This window comes from Lactuca virosa, chromosome 4, assembly GCF_052849685.1.
Source record: "Lactuca virosa cultivar CGN04683 chromosome 4, Lactuca_virosa_CGN04683_v6, whole genome shotgun sequence".
NCBI lineage: Eukaryota > Viridiplantae > Streptophyta > Magnoliopsida > Asterales > Asteraceae > Lactuca > Lactuca virosa.
This window is the reverse complement of record NC_136429.1, coordinates 3629154-3649038: the sequence shown is the minus strand read 5'-3', so window position 1 is coordinate 3649038 and position 19885 is coordinate 3629154. Positions and strand designations below refer to the sequence as shown.

Genomic DNA, 19885 nt, shown 5'->3' with positions numbered 1-19885 from the left:
TTCAACTCAAAGTTGATGCAAAAATAAATGCATAATTAAGTTTACCTCAAATATTGTTCAAGTATGTGTGAGGACATTTTGATCACAAAAACGAATCATTGGGTCAACTATTACGTTTTGATCCCAAGAAAGTCTTCACATGTGTTTTTGCTATGTTCAAGGTTAACTCTATTACATTATGACCATTGACCCCTTTAGATAAAATTTCATACTGCATGCATATTTAACATTTATAGCAAAAAAGACTGGAAATTTATACCAAATTATCATTACCGCATCTAAATTAAATTGCCTACCAATACCTTCATCAGAAAGTTGAAGTTCAATGAAGAGACATGTCGATAGTTGAAGCGCAATGCTACTCTGTTTCAAAAGCTTAGAAAAAAAGAAACAAACTCATAAGTTTTGTATACATATATAAACACAAAGACTCACAAATAAACAAATTCAAGGCCTAAACTTGTGACCTATGTTTTTGAGATCACTATGGTTTGCAATCAAGCAATAGAAGATAGAAAGTTTTACTTCCCCATTTTGAGTATTGTTTGACTCCTTGATAACTTGAAAAATACTTATTTTATTTTATTTTTGTCACCGATTCAAATCTTGATTTTATTGGGGGGAAATGGGAATAAGAAAAAAACACCAGACTTGTGTAATGCATAAGTAGGCATTGTGCCAAAGGTGAACAAATAGTATCATTTGTTAAGCTGGTAACTAATTTGGTCACAACTAATCAACCGTTTTGTCTTATCTGGAAGTATACCGGATATCTTTCTATTAATAGTAACAAAAAATTCACTAGTGAGGTGGAATTCTAATTATACCTGGTGGAGCAGGAATGTTGTGACCTTGCATTTTTTTAAGCCCTGAAATGCAAGAGATTGCATTTGAACTGTTAAGAATCGAACTTAGATAAGCTAAAAAGGAAAAGCATATAAAAGTATCAATGGATGAAAATATAATCCAAAAGCTCTCATCTTGTTAGAGCGCACAGATTAGGTAAAGTTAGAGTTATATAAATATAAGCAATTGGGGGGGAGCTCATAATGTAAGCAGGTAACACTTGGATGCTTTATCGACTTCATAGTTATCATTTCCATTTTTACCTGTACAACAAATTCTGTATTAAATTAAAAACCAATGAAATTTTGTAGATCCAAATCCCCAACTTATACAAACAATGAAGAATTGCTTGAAAGCATGAAACTTATTGACACATTTTCTAAGAAACCAAATACTTCAGAAAATTAAAAAAAAAAAAAAAAAAAAAAACTAAACAAAACAAAAACAATGAAGAATAAAGGACCACCTTTGCGATTCGGTAAGATTGTAGAAAGTTAGGAAGCACATCCAATGCATAAAACATTCACAAATCTGCATGTTAGTAAGAAATTAGCTTTTACAAAGAGTGAAGAAAATTACAAATAGGTTAATAAAGCTTAAGCTATGAGCTGTTAGAATTCAAACATTTAGACTTCTTAGGTCCAACTCATTAAAGACAAGTTGATCAACCTGACAATAGGAATACAATATATAAAATGCACCATAATCGATATGACTAAGTAATATTAGAAATTACATAACTCGATTTAGTGATACTACAATCTTAATGGGAAATAACAAACATATTACCAACCTTAGACTCTAATCATTTTCTTTGAATAATAACCCTCAAAGTAATCATCAAGGAATTCTCATCAAAGCCCTGAGATGAAAATCTACCCATACTTGAAGGGTCTTTGTTGCGCAATTTCAAATATATAACAGAAAATGAGAAAAGCGATACCTTACAGGAAAACTTCTCTACGTCATAACCATTGGATTTCCTATTGGACTTTATACGTCATTTGTATCCACTTACATTCTGACACGTCACCAAATGACGTGCTTTTGACCATTAAGAAGTATTTTGCTTTTGTTGTTTGAACCTCTTCATACAGTACCCAAAAGGCAAAAGCTTCTATAAATACGTTATCGGATATCAATCCTTCACCTTTGTGATTCTCTCTCATCAGAATCAGAAAACCCGAAAATAGGAATTTTGCGGTGTCGTATCCTCGCCGGAATATATTTGTAGTCTCTCAGGCGGCCCTCCATTATCTTTTCATAATCATGGTAATGTTGTTCTAGATCTCAACTCTCAATTCTTCGTCGTGATTCACCCTGTTTCTATCTATAACAATATGATTGATAATGTAACAATCGGAACGTTGGTTTTGTATTTTCCTGTAGAATATTTCATCTGCTTTAATTGATTTTGGAAGCTGTACCAGCGTATGAATTTCAATTCATATTGGCTTTGCATTCGTATCATGGAATCTGTTTTTTTTCCTGCTCGACAATTGTACATTATTTTATCAGATTAGGAATGGATTGTCCCTTCCATAAAAATAACATAACATACCTTAATAAACCAATACATCCTAATATCAAGTCGTTCTTAATGATACATGATTGAGTTAAAATATATTCTTGGAAGATCGATCTAGTTTTTTCATACTAAAAGGAAATTGATGATTTTTAAACCTAATCCAGTAATCTATATCTAAGATAATCTAATGAAATCATATCGAAATACTCCAGTAACTAAAACGACGATTTGTTATTGAGAGTTTCTGATGTTGTAATTGCATTTGAATAAAATGAATTGGGAGTTGTTTTTTATTTTGTTGGTTAGCTGATTGTTTGACTTACCTATTTTTGTATATATATTTGTATCCAGACGACTTCAAGACGTGTTGCAGATAGGAAGGTGGAGAAGTTTGATAAGAACATCGTGAGGCGTGGATCAGTTCCTGAAACATTTGCGAAAAAGGGAAAGAGCTACCCTGTTGGCCCTGTTATACTTGGGTTTTTCGTTTTTGTTGTCATCGGATCATGTAATTATCATATATTTTTTTTGTGAATTTCAACGCTTTTCATTTCTTGGTTCCTGATTGTGCTAATAATTAATGTTTGCTTCTCTCTTCAGCTTTGTTTCAGATAATCAGGACTGCTACAAGCGGAGGAATGGCTTGATTGGATTGCTACGTACGTATCTGTTTTAATATCCCCAGCAGCTAGCGCTGTTTGCCATCTGAATGTAAAATTTCGTGAACATATTACTCCTTTGTGTTTAATTCTGGGCAATTACTATCAGTATTAGTGATCTTTTGTATAACATTTCATGTTTGTTTTTTTCTATTTACTTGCATCATCGATGCTACCTTTTTTTTTTTTTTTTTTTTAACGGGGTTGCATGAACATACTTAAGATATACGTACACCACCACATGAATAAATACAAAAATCAGAGATATTTTGGGCAGAAAGATTATATCATGTGCTTTGATCAGCTAAAAAGCATTTAAAGGGCCAACATAACATATATAGGAGAATCTGGAATGATATATAGCTCTTAGCAAAAATCAATCTATATTTAAAATAGATTCTGTCATATTTCGGCAACGAAGTATCTCCAATTACTCCTTTACTCATGAAAGTTCTAAGGCTCTGGGGAGTAGTTGTGGCATAGTATACACCACGGTATGGAGAGTTTTTTTTGTAAAAGTAGGTTGGTTTTAAAAAGTATCGTAGAAACGTTTTAGAATGTGCTCTAGAAATTGGCTTCTTTTTTGTTGGGTCCACTATTATCGTTCATTCCCATAAATTATATATATATATTTTCAAGTATCACCCCTTAACTTTCATTACTTTTCTATTATTTATATCTTTCATTCATTAATTCAAATTTCTACATTCATTATATATTATACATAGAAGATAATTATTATAAAATATATAATTATAATTTATGTGTTATTCTTAAGTAGTTATACCATTAAATGAATAATACAAATATCTTCAAATAGATACTAATATTGAATATATTACGTCGGAAAATTAAAAGATCAACTATAAACGATATTACATACAAATTATACACTAAATTAGAATTTAAATTAAACATTAAATCATAATATTCATAATGATATTTTTATTATCATTTATTTGTAAATATGAGAAAATCTTAGTCCATAATGCCTAAAATGTATAGCATGAGTTGTCACTATTTGTGTATGATAGTAAGCCTAACTTGTGGGTAGCAAAGTGTAGGACTCTAGGAAATGAAGAAGAAAGTTCTGGTAGTGTGCAATGTACGCCCCGTTGTGCATGGTATGATCGTGCAGTTAAGAAGAAAAATCAAACCATGTGGAAGATTACACGTTGGGTGGATGCACACAATTGTTTTGGATCATGTACTGGCAATAATAACAAAAATCTAAACTCTGCAACTATTGCCTTGTATATCCTCCATTCAATTGAAAAGGATGTTGCTTATCCAGTGAAACATATACAATCAAATATTAAAAATAGTCTGAATGTTGATGTTTCTTATGATAAGGCATGACATGGTAGGCGAAAAGCCATAGAAAGCATTTATGGAACTTGGGAGAGTAACTTTGATGAGTTGCCCAAGTACATATCACTAATATAATAATATTATAATTTAAATCTATCAAATAATAATACATAAAAATTTCATATTAGTCAAATATTCAAACGGTTTTATGGATGATTCTTATCTTTCCTTATATATAGGCAAACAAGTATCATTTAATTAGAAAAAGTCTTCAAATTTTTCAAAAATTTAAATAATAATTGGATAAAAAATACACCGTCTGTGTCATTTGGAAGTCCTTATAGGATGAAAGGGGCGTGACACACAATTGATAGAACCATAATCCCAACAACACCCCGGCAACCAAAAACGTCTATATTTATGTCTTTCTAACGCTTCATTCAAAATCATCTGACACCCTAAAAGCTTACCTTATCTCTCATGTCTTCTTCTTTATACTTCATTTTTTTGGAATCTCATGTGTGTTATTATTAATTTGGTTTTTTTGTTGCAGATGGTAATCTACCTCCGGCGAAGGAGTGCCAAAAGGTAGTAGCAGGAACTCATGACTTTGGGGAAGCTACCAAATAGGTTCAATACTGAGTCGTTGCCCTTTTTTTCTAGAGTTTGAAGCAACATATCGATGTTAGCTTCGTCTTTCTGGGTTTTTTGAATCCTAGAATTTTTGAAATCCATCAGAAAACCGTATCTCACCTTAGGTCGCTCCACTTCTCCGCCACCAATCAATTTACTTTCTCTCTATCTCAAACATCGTTGCATACATGACAACTCAAGTAAGTATTGATGAAGATAAATATTCGTTCGATCTTTTTGGCAGCATGTTCTTTTTTTTTTTTTTTTCATTTTTCTATTTTGCATCGGATTCGTGTTGGATTTATAATCGTTACATATATGTTCCTCTTTCGATCCATCGAAATTACAAACCGTTTTATTATTGCAGATCCCATCGACAATGTTGTTAAAGGTGCTGAATCTGCTGCTTTTGACCGGTAAAAGATTTAAACTTTAAGAGCATTGGGTGTGGGCAACTAGTCATAACACCGTTTTGGTGTCACCTCACATGTCACATCACCAATTGTGTTATAACATCAAGTGGGGAAATGGTCACCATGTTGCATCTTGTTATAACACCAACTTTTTTCCACTTTATAATTTTTTTTTATTTTTTTTCGATTTTTTTTAATTTAAACAAATATTTTTTAAATATAACATAATAAATAAAACATGTTTAAAAATTATAAATAACATATAATAAAAATAATTTTTAAAATTAAAAATAACATAGAAATTAAATTACACATAACATCCAAATTAATATATATATATATATATATATATATATATATATATATATATATATATATATATATATATATATATAACGCTATTTGTTAAAATCAAACATTTTTTTTAAAAATTAAACGCTATTTGTTATCGTTATTGTTACCATAGAAGATATAATCCGCCAAGTCCTCTCGAAGTTGTCTGTGTTTATTTGTATCCTGAATGTCAACGACTCGATGCAAATACTCTACTGTTCCTAGTTGAAACTGAACGTGTCTAGGCTCCGTTGTGATATAGTGTGCAATATTTCGTCCTTTATCTTCTACTACCATGGTATGCATTATGATACATGCATACATGATATATCGTAGAGTTTCTAAATCCAATGTTCGTGCTGCACGTTCAACTATATGCCACTTCGTATTTAGCACTCCAAAAGCACGTTCCACATCCTTACGTGCTCCTTCTTGTCTTCTCTTAAAAAAATTGTCTCATTCTTCAACCGGGTGGCGGAATGCCTTCACGAATGTGGAATACTGAGGATATATTCCATCTGTAAGGTAATACCCATATTTGTATTCGTCTCCATTCACTGTGAAAGGAGCATCCGTGGCCTTTCCATTCAAAAGATCGTCGAATATTGGCGACTGATCAAGAACGTTGACGTCGTTGTTGGAACCCGCAACCCCAAAAAATGCATGCCAAATCCATAAATCTTGAGAAGCAACAACCTCTAAAACCAACGAAGGTGATCCGTGATGACCACTTGCGTATTTCCCTTTCCATGCTACCAGACAATTTTCCATTTCCAGTGTGTGCAATCAATGCTTCCGATCATTCCGGGAAACCCATGACGTTCTTCATGTGCCGCATATAATTCTTGCAACTCATGCAACGAAGGTTTCCGCAAATACACGTCTCCAAATGTTTCAATAACACCCCTTGACAATGTATACAAACTCTCCATTGCGGTTCTTTCGGACATTCTCATGTAGTCGTCCATGGTGTCGGGTGACTCCCCCATAGCTATCAAACGAATGGCCGCAACACATTTCTGCAACGTTGTAAACACTCGTCTACCTCTAGCATCATATCTCAATTGAAAAAAATTCATACCTAAACATAAATTAACTACAGTTTAATAATATAGTACATTTGTTGTAAAATTAAAAAGAAACATGTAGTACATTTGTATTTATTTTGTATAAAATTATAGTAAAGAATCGATACCGGCTTTCCAAGGCGTTGGCGATCCGTAGGAACACATTCCTACTCAAACGAAATCTTCTTTTGAAGTCCTTCGACCCGTATACACAATTATCCGCAAAGTAATCGCGATATAGATGCTCGTGTCCTTCCTCCCGATTTCTGTTTAACATCACACGTCTTGTTAGTAGCGGGGTTGGGTCTGATTGTAGCAGCTCGTTAGTATAATACTGATACATCCTTCTGATATCGTCATCGGAATCATCGGACGAGTCGAAATGATCCATAATTTTTTTAAAGATAATTGAGATTATATAGAGAGAAAGATAGAAGTTATGTGTAAAAAATTGTTTAGATAATAGGTATTTATATAGGAAAAGAATAATTAATTTTAGAGGTTTTTTTTTTTAATTAAATTGACCGTTTGAGTTTAAAATCAAACGGCTTAATTCACGTTTCACCCGGTGGTAACGAGCACGGATTGCAACATGTAGAGAAGCAACGAGTTGGGGGGGGGGGGGGGGTGTTCCCCCGTTACCACGGCGTTAAAGCCGTCCACGTAAGCCCATAACGAGCAAAATTGACCTATACCGCATCGTCTAAGTGTTTCTTTATATTACGAAGGTGGTTGTGAATGTTTTAAGAACGGGCGATGGTTTTGGAGCTCTAACAAAGTCAGATTAAGTGATGTACGAGTACGCCTGCAAAAGTTATCTTCTTTTTCCCATATATAATGAAGCATTGCTTTTTTTTTTTTTTTTTCAGAAAGTGATATCATAAATATTTTGTCTGGGTATGGATTTCAGTGATTTGGGTATTTTTTTTAAGAAATTTCTCTTTTTAGATTACGATTCAATCCTCTTTGGTGTCTCTTTGGTGTCGATGAAATTTATTGAAATCATGTCTCTGTTTTAAGTTAGCTTCTGTTGTCTCATATCTGGATTTTTTATTTCTCGATGAGTTCTCTATTTTTTTTTTGTTGATTCTGTCAGGTTAGTTTTGAAGGTGTGAAGTAGGACAAGGATGTAGAAGTTTGATTTTGTAACTGTTGATGTCAAATTGAAAAGAGATGCTTGAAGCCTCACTTGAACTAAAGTTCAGATTATTTATTTTGAATCCATCATTTTTTCTTTTGAAAATAGCCCATCATTGCAAAAGAGTAAAACTGCAATTCTTTGAAGCTTAATCCCTTAGTTGTGTTTTTATTTTTCAGTATATTTGGGATAACTTTTTAATTAGCTTAATATTTTGTGATTTTTACAATTATGAAGAATGGAAACTATAATTATTACTCTACTATTGGGACCAACCAACCAAGATTGAAGAAGAAAATGAGAAACTTCAAAAGCTACAACAAGAATTAGTAACATCTTCTTATTTACATCTTTATACTTATATTTACCATCAAATCTCAACTATGTATCTTTGTATTCCATATAATTTAGGCAACAAAAGCTAAAAAAGAGGAAAAATAAGATAGTGATACTGGGCAAAAAGATGGAGATGATAGTAAGTGTAGTTAATTTTTTTTTTGTTTCTTGATTTCGTCTAATGTAACGATCATTAACCATTGTACTTCTAAGTATTTGTTAAGTCAATGTATTATTGTCTTTTATATGCAGAAAATAAAGAATAAAATATGTTTGGTTGTGCGTAGTTTGGCAAAAATCGAACATTTGAAACTAGCTTTTTGCCGAAGTGGGTTTTTTAATGTTAGGAAACATGTAGAAAATTATTAGAACTTTATCAATAAAATCATGGACAACAATATAAAATTAGTTGCAATCATGTAGGAGCTCAAGCTAACAATATTCAATAAACATCTAAAAGGAATTACCAAAGCGAATTGTTGCATGTATGTTTTTTACTATTTGCTTCTAATAAAAATATAAACAAGAAAAAAATACAAAGTACCTTGTATTGTTATAAGATAAAGACATATGAATATTTAATTGATCACAATCACGAGTGTTTTAATTTTCTAACCAATCATATTATCTATAAATGATTATGGAAGTGTGTTCTTTACTATACACGATCCATGAAAACCCTCATGAAACAAATTAATTCCGTGAACCCTAAAACCGAAATGAAACTATTTGTCGAAAAAAAAAATCCGTTGATGCATTGCCTGTTCTTTTAATATGGAATGTTTCCGATATAAAATTATTCACCGAAAGGTAACAATTGGATGATTTAAAACTATTCGTTTAAAAGAAACTATAAGATGAAATAAAACTATTAACCACCTTCCGTAAAGAACCAATTGCCAAAAATAACTACTCCCTCCGTCCCAATATTATTGTCCACAGACAAAAAACACACATATTAAGAAAAACATTAATTACCAGTAATTTTATTTAATAAAATGACAGTTTTGTCCTTACTTTACATTTAATGTTCCATTAAATGCTTAGTTGGTTAAGTAATAATGAAGGGGTATTTTGGTAAATTTGTTATTTATTTTTAGAAGTGGACTATTATTTTGGGACAAACCAAAAAGGAAAGACGGACTATAATTTTGGGACGGAGGGAGTATTCATTATATTGTAACATCCATCAAATTTTGAAAATTTTAAAACCTTTACATAAATCCAAAAACCATTATTGTGTACAAATTGTTTTCAAAATAAGTTCGACATCAGAGAAATCCCAGAAACCATGAAACAAAATATGAGGAGGTGCACGATCACGTCTTCGTCTGCTCGCGATCCTCTAAGGTACCTGAAACATAATCCAAAACTGTAAGCCCGAAGCTTAGTGAGTTTCCCCCAAAATACCAACACAATACAAAACCAGAATAATATCACAAACAACATGCATTCAAAGCCTTCAGTCTGACTGGAACGCCCCACCAGCCAACAGTCTATCTGGTACGCTCATAGAACCCACAACATGACTAGTACGCCACCTCGGGCCTTCAGCCTATCTGGAACGTTCTCCGGGCCTTCGGCCTGACTGGTACGCCCCACTGGCCTTCAGTCTATCTGGGATACCCTGAGTCTATTGGCCTTCAGCACAAAGCAGGTCCGCCTCAACCCAACCGCACATAACATGTCGATATATACATAACAATTAAACATATAACCAGTCAACAGACAAACAAGCAGATCTTACAGATCACTAATCATAACATCATCCTATTACCAAGATACATATCTAACAGATCACTACAATACTTAATCATGCAATAATCAGGATAACAATCCAAAAGGACCGACCTTAGTGCTTTCGACCCAACAAGTATAGTGAGGAACACTCACTTCACAATTAGTGCTGAACTGGTAAAATCCAACTCCAAAACTCAGCTCCGGACTCAAATGCCTACAACCACCATGTACCAACCCCATAAAAACCCTAAAATACCTAAAATGCTCTCAAAAGTCAAACTTGGTCAACCATGGTCAAGTCAAAGTCAACAGTCAAGGTCAATAGTCCATGTTGACCCAACTCGTCGAGTTCCTATAATATTCAGAGAATTGGGAAAACCCTAGCCAACTCGCCGAGTTGGTTGGAAAACTCACCGAGTTTTCCCAGCTTAACACATTCAGTCCTTTATCATCAAGTCTAACGCTTTAAAATGTAGATCTGATACCCAAGAGTTGGAAAACCATGTAAAGTTGCTAACTTTACGTCCAAGCATGACACAAAGAGGCTCCAAAACTCAAGGAAGGCTTAATAAGGGACCTAAACCATGAAGGAGGCCTAGAACTTGATAAAGCTTGAAACTTTAAGTCCAATGAGGCCACAAAACGTCCAAATATGAAGTGATAACTTCATGAAATACTCTACTCATGAACAATCCCAACAATGAGCCAAATATGACAATAAAACTTCCAAGGAAGAGATCTAAGCAATAGATAAGCAAGTTGTTGACTTTTTACCTCAAAATAACTGCAATACTCAAAGAGTTTCTGGATCTGAAGCCTTCCCTTCACTCTAGACACTTCCAACCTCAAGTTCCTTCAAAAGAACACCAAAAGGACCAACTCTTCAAGCTCACACACTCAACTTGGGAGAGGATGCACGAAAATTAGAGTTTCTGGATAGAGGAGGCAAATAAGGAGGCCATTCATGGGACTTAAGGCCTTTAAATAGGGTGCAACACCCTAAAAATTAGGGTTTCATAATCAGCCACCAACTCGTCGAGTTTGCCTCTCCAACTCGGCGAGTTGGTCCAAAAAAAGATTCGCGTCCCAAAGCTCTTCAACACGTTGAGTTGAGGCCATCAACTCGATGAGTTCCAAGGAAAACTTGACTTTTTAAAAATAATAAATCTCATACCTGGAAACCGGGATGTTACATATATCAATGTTATTCAGATAGAAACTATTCACGGAACGAAAGTAATTGTCGAACTAAATTATTCGTCGTCGCCGTTTTGTGTTCGCTGAAATATAACATGGTTTAGAATAGAACTAATTGTCGAATGAAACCATTCGCCGCCGCCGTTTTGCGCGGGTTGATGGCTAGTATGTGTATATATATATATATATATATATATATATATATATATATATATATATATTCTAATTCCCACCATCTCTCCTCTCTTTCTTATTCATTGCTTCTTCCCCATTCCTTGCCCATGGTATGAAATAGATGCCACCACAATCATCCTATGTGGAGTTGGTGTAGAGGGTCATTGTCATTGTAGAACCATGACACCATTCCTTCAACCTAAATGGGGACAAATTTAATTTGTAATAGTGTCATGTGGCACACACATGGCAGATCTTGATCGTGCTATGTGTCCATGTGATGTTGACATTGTTAGATTTTGGGTTTAAGAATATCATTAATAGCTTGGATAATTCTATGATCGTGTTTTGTATATACACTTTCCAAAATCTATGATTTCTAACCTATGAATGGGGTATCACAGAATCTAATTTGGGATAATCCAAGAACAGTTGATTTGGAATTCAAGCTTCTTCCAAACCTAAAACGCAGAATATACATGTATTGCTTTTTCAAGACACAATAATGCAAATGAATCAATTTTCAATATGAAAGTTTTAACCTTTGCGTGGAATATTCATCTTCCTTTTATACAAGGAAAAAGGCACCTGGAAGGTAGTTACCATTCATATTGTCGCCAAATGGCGATCTGAATAGTGATTATAGGACAAAACAATCTCTTACAACATCATGATGTCATTTTCGGTTTTTGACGGGAAATATGTGTTTGAGACTTTTCCTATAATAGAAATTCGTTTAGGTTTTTGGGCGCTGTTTCAAATCCCGCTAGGGGCTCTGCCCCTTGGACCCCTAATTCCCAAGTCTACATTTATCACACCGAGTATGCACCCCGCACCTCCAGTCTCAGATAGTAAACTGAACTCAATCTGTCTCGATAGTAATAATAACTACACTATAAAAAACTAATAAAACTAAAATCACCAACATTTCTCCCTCATTTTAGCGTAATCCTTAATTAAGTAAAAGCATACACAAAAACAAACTCATGCATAAATGAAAATGTCTTGAAGATTGAATTTTCACATTAGTATAACACACATTTCAAATACTCGAGAATCTGGGTGTCTTAAGGGTTGAACAATCAACACATTTGAGTAGCTGAAGATACTTGGTGGATACCTGTGTGTTGCACAGGAATAAAACTATGTTGTTTAAAAATTATGACAAATATAGGTTATGAAAAATAACTAAAGTATTACCATTAAATATAAAATAATACTTTATATATATATATATATATATATATATATATATAGAGAGAGAGAGAGAGAGAGAAAGAGAGAGAGAGAGAGGTGAGATCCGTTGAGAATTCATAGTTTTCCGAGAACTCGAGAACTAAAAGTGGAGTGTTAGATCAAAATTAACTCATTAAGACCATGATTGTCATATTACCAATCTCATTTAATATTAATTTTTTATGTTATTGGAATGATTAATAAAAATATCTAAAAATTAACATAATAATTCAAAATTTAGGATTTTTTTTATAAAAATAACTTTTTTTTTATTTTTTAAAAAAGTGCAAATTTTTTGTAGAAAACATAAATTTTATTAAAAAAACTGAAAAGAAAATATTTTTTTTTGAAAAACTGCATTTTTTTTAAAAAGAGTAAATTTTTTAAAATACATGAATATTTAAAAAAAAAAACTATAATTTTTAACAAAATAAATCAACATTTCATGTCCATATATGCATAAAATTTTCAAGTGCATATATGCATACTTCTTATACTATAATATTCGTAAGTAAATCATAAAAAACACATTTTTATTTACTAACCTATAAACATAAATAATACAAGTATTTTATTCGATACAAAATAAAATATAAAAAACAAAAAATGCTACAAAATTTCAATATTTTCATTTCTTCGTGTCAAGATTGCCATATTTTCTTCAATTTATCATTTTTCACATCTTCAATATTTTCCACAAAATTTTCCAAATCTACAAGAAAATTCAAAAAAAAATTGATTAATGCAAGAACACTCAAAAAATGCATATGTAAAAATAGTTGTATCTTTTAAGATTTTAATGTAAAATTCACAAGGAAATTAAAAAAATAATCAACGAAGACACTCACACAAAATGCATGTGTAACATCTATAAAAGTTAAGCCAATTTAAAAAAATTTCAACCATTCAAAACCATTAATTATTACAAAGTGTTTTCAAAATAGTTTCATATCAGAGTATCCCAGAAATCAAAATCATAAAACATGAGGAGATGCACGATCACGCATTCGTCTTCCCGCGATCATCTGAGGTACCTGAAACAAAATCAACAACTGTAAGCCCGAAGCTTAGTGAGTTCCCCCAAAATACCCGCACAACATATACCACATATACAGTAACAACATACTATGGGCCCAATCAACCATCGGGTTGGAATGCCCCAGGCCCTCAACCATCGGGTTGGAGTGCCAACATACTGTGGGTCCAATCATCCTCGGGATGGTATACCCTCGACCCATAACCATCGGGTTGGAATGCCCACATACTAAGAGTCCAATCATCCTTGGGATGGAATACTCTCGGCCCACAACCATCGGGTTGGAATACCCACATACTAAGAGTCCAATCATCATCGAGATGGAATACTCTCGGCCCACAACCATTGGGTTGGAATGCCCGGGTCTGTTGGCTCATGCACAAGCAGATGTCTCAACCATCTATCAAACATGTGCACACATATCAAATAATCATGTAACAGTCTACAGACAGTCAAGCTGATCTATAACTCACTAAGCATAGCAACATCCTATCTTTCAGGATACCGATCTAACAGATCATAATCACATAGGAGCATCCTATCTACTAGGATACCGATCTAACAGATCATAACAGTAACAAAACAGGATAACAATCAAAAGGGCCGACCTTGGTGCCTTAGACCCTTGAGTATAGTGAGGAAAATTCACCTCACAAGTAGCTTGGGATGATAATGTCAAACCCCCCAAATATGGCTACAACTCAAACACCTACAATTAGCATGGAACCAATTCTATAAAACCCAAATTACTAAAATGCCCCCAGAAGTCAAACTGGTCAACCCTTGGTCAAAGTCAAAGTCAACTGTCAAGGTCAACGGTCCATGTTGAACCAACTCGTCGAGTGCATCTAACAACTCGTCGAGTCACTTTAGAACTCGGAAATTATGAAAACCCTAGTCGACTCGCCGAGTTTCCAGACAACTCGTCGAGTCCATGTAGTGTCCAGAATGTCGGGAAAACCCTAACCAACTCGTCGAGTTACCTCTCTAACTCTCCGAGTTCATGCAGAATCCAGAAAGCGGGAAACCCTCATTCAACTCATCGAGTTGACTATGCAACTCGTCAAGTTCCTTCAGTCCATTTCTTATTCAGATGCTTTTAAGTGAAACCAAAGCTCCAAACTGTAGATCTAAGCTCCTAGGGTGTAGTTATCACGTAAAGTTGCTAACTTTACGTGCATGCAAGGCTCTAAGAAGCTAAAACACTCATAACTAGCCTTAGAAGAAGGTTTTGGACATGGAAGAGGGCCCAAGCTTCATAAAGCTTGAGGCTTTATGTCCATAAGGGCCTAGAGGAGTCCAGATCTGAAACCATGCCCTTGTAACAAGCTCAAATCCGAAAGTGACCCCATTTTGCATTTGAATGACCATTATCTTTCACAATGGAAGATCTAAGCAATGAGAAGTCTGTTGGGTTTTGAGCATTCTAACACTCCTAAGTGTACATGCAACCCTAAATACCTTGGATCTATGTTTTCTCTATTATACATGCAATTATGAACTTTCCAAGGTATTACCCTATCTAGCATACAATACTTGATACTTGGGTAATCAAATGGATAGAATACATACCTTTGTTTGATGTAGCTTGTCTCCATGAAGCTTGAGTGCCTAGTGCCCCAAGTGTGACACCTCAAATGGTTCACACAACACCAAATGCACATGGAATGACTTGAGAGAAATGGAACACTCCTTGAAATCGTCTTGCCCTCATATTCACACATTAGTGCACGATTTCTTGAGCCATGGGATTCTTTTATATGGTGGCTATTAGGGTTACACCATATAACTCATAACTTTACCCATTCCTTATGCTCCATGGATTTAAACTCCATGGAGTATCCGTGGGTCATCCCATGGACTTAGTCCAACATAAGGAATCTTGGATCACAAGCCCACATATATAAGAATGAATGATTTACACAATCAACCCATATATTTAATTAGTCTCCTTTTGATCACTTAATTAATTCCAAATTAATTCTTGATCAATACTAATTAAATAACCTTATTAATATATTAGAACTTATAATATATTAACCAACCTTAAGTGTTATTTCTCTCATTATAGTCTATCCAAATGCATGATGCCATGCAACCCAAATGGACCATGCCGGGTCGGGTCAAGTCTTACCAATTATAGTTATGGACTTAGACATTAATCCAACAGTCTCCCACTTGGATAAGTCTAAAACTATTATTGCGTATGACTTCAGGAACCGATCAGCAATCGTAGCTCTCAAAAGCTTCTGTCGAACTCTGACCTTGTCGATGAACTCTGACCTTTGTCAATGACTTGTCCATTAGATAAGGGATCATATATTCCTCCATTCTAGATATCATATGGACCGAGACATGGATTATCAATCATTCTCTCTGTCCATTTGTTGTTTCCCGATTTCTGATTCATGATGACTGACTGATTGAACAAATCAAATCAGTCCTGGCTTGGCCAAGCACTCACATGTATCATCTTTAAATCATCGAGGGGCCCACAGATATCGCTTTTATCCCGAAGGTAAAAGGAATGGATAAACTTCGATTCATATGGCTTGTTCTACTACTTGTTGAATCATACACAAAGGCACGTTTTATAACATCGAGTTACCAATGCGTTTTCGTGCAATCAATGTATAACCAACTCATAGTAACAACTGATATCTCTAGGTTTGAAGAATATAAGATATTATCGTCTCATGATCACTCGTGATAAAATCCATGAAGTGATTCAAATGAGCGCGGGTTGAATCCAATACTCAGAACTTATGAGCACTCATGAGTGTTGTAGCACCACTTTGTCCACCAACTTGGACCTCTACAAACCAACCCATGACAGTCTTGATTCATATCTAATTCCAACATATGACCGACTGTGGATGGTTTGAATAACTTAATCATTCAGGAAGAGCGACTTAGTTATTCTGGAAGTCAAAACATGCAAAGTGAAACACAAGAATAAATGAATCAAATATGGTATCAAACCCTATGAATATAAATAAACACTTTTATTTATCACCATACTGATTACTCATTATTCATTGTTTCGGTTTTATCAACTTTATACTTGAATTAAAAACACTAGTTGTCCCATGCTCCAAGCATGTACACTATGTTTTTCTTAAACAATAGCTTTGTCATACACCAAGTATGCACTCTATGTTTGTCTATGATCCTTACTTTGTGAAATAAACCAATTGAACATAATTTCAATGATTCTAATTTCACACTCCCAAATCCTTATCGAAAAATGTGAGAATTTCAAATTCCTATCATTTATCGAAATCTGTTTAGATTTTAAACTTATATGCACTGACCCTCCTGTAATGAATATGTACAAAGTCACAAAGAATTGTTAACAGTCATTATAAGGTATTCCAATGGAGATCAACTCCATGGAAACTAAGTCTCATATTCAAAGTACATTGCTTTGGACATGCTTCTTGCATTAAGTTTTCTAATCTTACATAGATAACTTCCACCTATGGAGACAACTCCATATTCTCATTTTGACTATCACTTCTGAATAAGAGATGCCTCTTTTCAGAATATGTCAATATGGTCCTTCCAAAATTAGCATTATACTTCCAACTGTCCCTGAGCAACCAATCTTTGGTAAACCTCAGATTGTCCTCGACAATTGCTTAATCATTTTAGTCATATCCAATTCTAGACCTTTTCCCTTCTTAATGCCTCTGGGCATTTGGAAAAATTTAGAAATGACAAATATTATAGCACATGCAATCGATCCTGTACCCAAAGCAAATGGTACACGATTCATGATGTCTCACATAAAGACATGATTCTAGACCAGTCTTTTGCTACAATATTTTTATTTGCCATGTTTTCAAAATTTGACTATGAAGAGGGATGCCGTAATCATAATCGAATTTTGAGAACGCAATATATAGAATTTCCTTAAGTTGAACCAATCCAACATGAAATTCATATATATATTCTTGACTAAAGATGATTAAGGTCTCAATCTAAGCCTTTAGAACTGAAATGAAGTATATCCTCTCCCTTAATTATAACAAAACAACTTTTTCAATCCCTGCAGCCTCACGAATTGAAACTTTTGTTTTCTATAATTAACATTGCTAACTTGCAACACTAACAATAATTATCATGCTCCCACTAACATGATGATTATTAGCATAACACTTATGCTCCCACTAGCTTTGACATGTACTCAGAAATCAGCTTGACTTCTAGAAATCAATACTTTATTGACTTCCTTACCAAAGTTCAGATTTCTGATACGAGATGCTTTGATAAAACTTTATCAAAATCATACACCTTTCCTTAGATAGCATGCATGTGTGTCTAAACAATTTCAGAACTATGAAAAGGGATGCCGTAATCATAGTCTCAATTGTTTAGACCTTTTGCCATCTGCTTCAAATCTACTTGGTGGAAGTGTTTCCTCACCGTCATTTTCATGAATCGGAGAGAAACCTTATGACCCTTAGATTTTATGGTGTATGTGTTCTTATCCATGTGAATCGTCAAAACCATAGTCACAAGACAAGGATAATGACAAATCTAAACTCATATGGACTGAACTTATGCAATCTTAACTTCTTGCCACCTGGCAGCATAGGGCCTGCCATTGCTTCCAAGTTGTTATGCAACCAATTGAGAACTTTCAGAACTCCTATGCAAAGCCAACTTTAACTGGAATGGGCACAGAATATGTCAACATGATAGGTTATAAACCTCAAGTCGTGTGCTAGTGAAGAACCTCAAGTTTTATTCTTGATTAGTTCGTGAAATTCTTTTTAGGATCTTTAAGACTCCCACTGTCCTCTTGACATATAAGACTATCTTGCCAAATATTCAAGAGATAGTGCAGATTCTTTATCAAGACAAACACTTCACACAATTGGCCTTAGTTGGTCTTTGTTTAATCCAAAACATCACAACTTACCAACTTCAAATGTACAAGAGTAGGACACTTTTACTCTTACATTTGACAAGTGTTATAAACCTTTCTTTAAGATATGTCACTCAACTTATAGTCTTGGATTATGACTCTAAGACTTGTTTTGAAACGAAGTATGACTCATCTTCTTGATTTAACCATTTCAACAATTCATGACTCCTCTTCTTAGTCATAAGAATGCACTAAGATGTCCTTAGAAGACCAATTGTGATGTGGTTCTTTAATCATTAAGATGATCACAAAACATGATACTAAAGTACTCTCCCATCTTTTCAGATTTGAGAAACTTTTATCTGTCTGCCTAATTTGATTCTTCCCATTCGTTCTGCCATACATTGAGACTTTTCCAATGTTTCAGAATTATACTTAAACTTGTAAGTATAACCATATTTACTAAAATTTAGTAAATCATGACGAATAGTCTTAACGAGCTTTGTGGTGGACTTGACAATTGCACAAGAATGTGTACTCGATCCCTTTAGTCCTTAACTTGACTCACACATCCATGTGAACAAGTCTTAATTTTCCAATGCTTGAAAGTTCTCATTCATCATACTATTCAACTTGCATGATTCCAAGTTTCTATCCAACTGAAGCCTTGGGAATGAGAATCTTTCCTTATTTGGTAAATTATGACACTACCACAAACGAAAGAATCAAGTCCATTTTTTTTTCAAATATTGCTATCAATGGAATCATATAAACAACCATTTTTCACAAATGCCACTTGTAAGGATATTTAAAATAAATATAAAATTAAAAACTTTTATTTTATTTCAAAACTTTGCGGAAAAAACTTATCCTTATAATGCAAATGCATACGGAAAAACTTGTTGTTATCTATTCCTAAGCAATATATCATAACTCCTAAGTAACAGCTTCAAAATTCTGATGCGATCGAAATCCATCTACGCGATCAGAATCAGCATATACTTCCTTTAAGCTTTCTCTCTATTCTTTGATTCTTAAAACATCAACATGTAACCCAGTCACATCATGTAATGAGGATCTCAGAATAGAACTTAACAGAGTTAGATAATGGGCTCTACCTGATGTAGAGTCAAACTTATTGACTTTAACATCCTTAGGTAAATTTGGCAGCTTTGCAATCAACGCCCCTTCCTTTGGCAAAATAAACATATGGACCCTTTGGTAATGGGACTATCTCAGACTTAGCCTTTCTCCTTACCATTTGGTCAACCGGGTTGACTATGGCCAATCCCTTTCCATTGGGAAGAGAATGCTTTTTCTGAATTTCCAGTGTCACCATTGTCAATGTCCATAAAGTTTTTGGGA

General features: G+C 34.1%; 2 protein-coding genes across 2 annotated transcripts; one reads left to right on the top strand and one right to left on the bottom strand.

The window, feature by feature from the left end:
- Nucleotides 1–2004: 2004 nt before the first annotated feature.
- Nucleotides 2005–3184, top strand: LOC145109612 (uncharacterized). The gene is made up of 3 exons (XM_079046808.1): nt 2005–2118; nt 2726–2882; nt 2975–3184. Exons 1-3 carry the CDS (start codon nt 2116–2118, stop codon nt 3019–3021), a joined length of 207 nt encoding a protein of 68 aa, XP_078902934.1. The 5' UTR covers nt 2005–2115; the 3' UTR covers nt 3022–3184.
- A 2995-nt stretch (nt 3185–6179) lies between these two features.
- Nucleotides 6180–6494, bottom strand: LOC145104052 (uncharacterized). The gene has a single exon (XM_079041335.1). The coding sequence runs from the start codon at nt 6492–6494 to the stop codon at nt 6180–6182; it is 315 nt and encodes a 104-aa protein (XP_078897461.1).
- Between the last annotated feature and the right edge of the window lie 13391 nt (nt 6495–19885).

What these genes read in the sequence shown, in the direction of transcription:
- LOC145104052 (XM_079041335.1), bottom strand. Translation starts at nt 6,494, where the DNA reads ATGGAAAATTGTCTGGTAGCATGGAAAGGGAAATACGCAAGTGGTCAT.
- LOC145109612 (XM_079046808.1), top strand. An exon ending in TTTTGTTGTCATCGGATCAT is followed by an intron (nt 2,883 to 2,974) that starts GTAATTATCATA and finishes TTCTCTCTTCAG; the next exon opens with CTTTGTTTCAGATAATCAGG.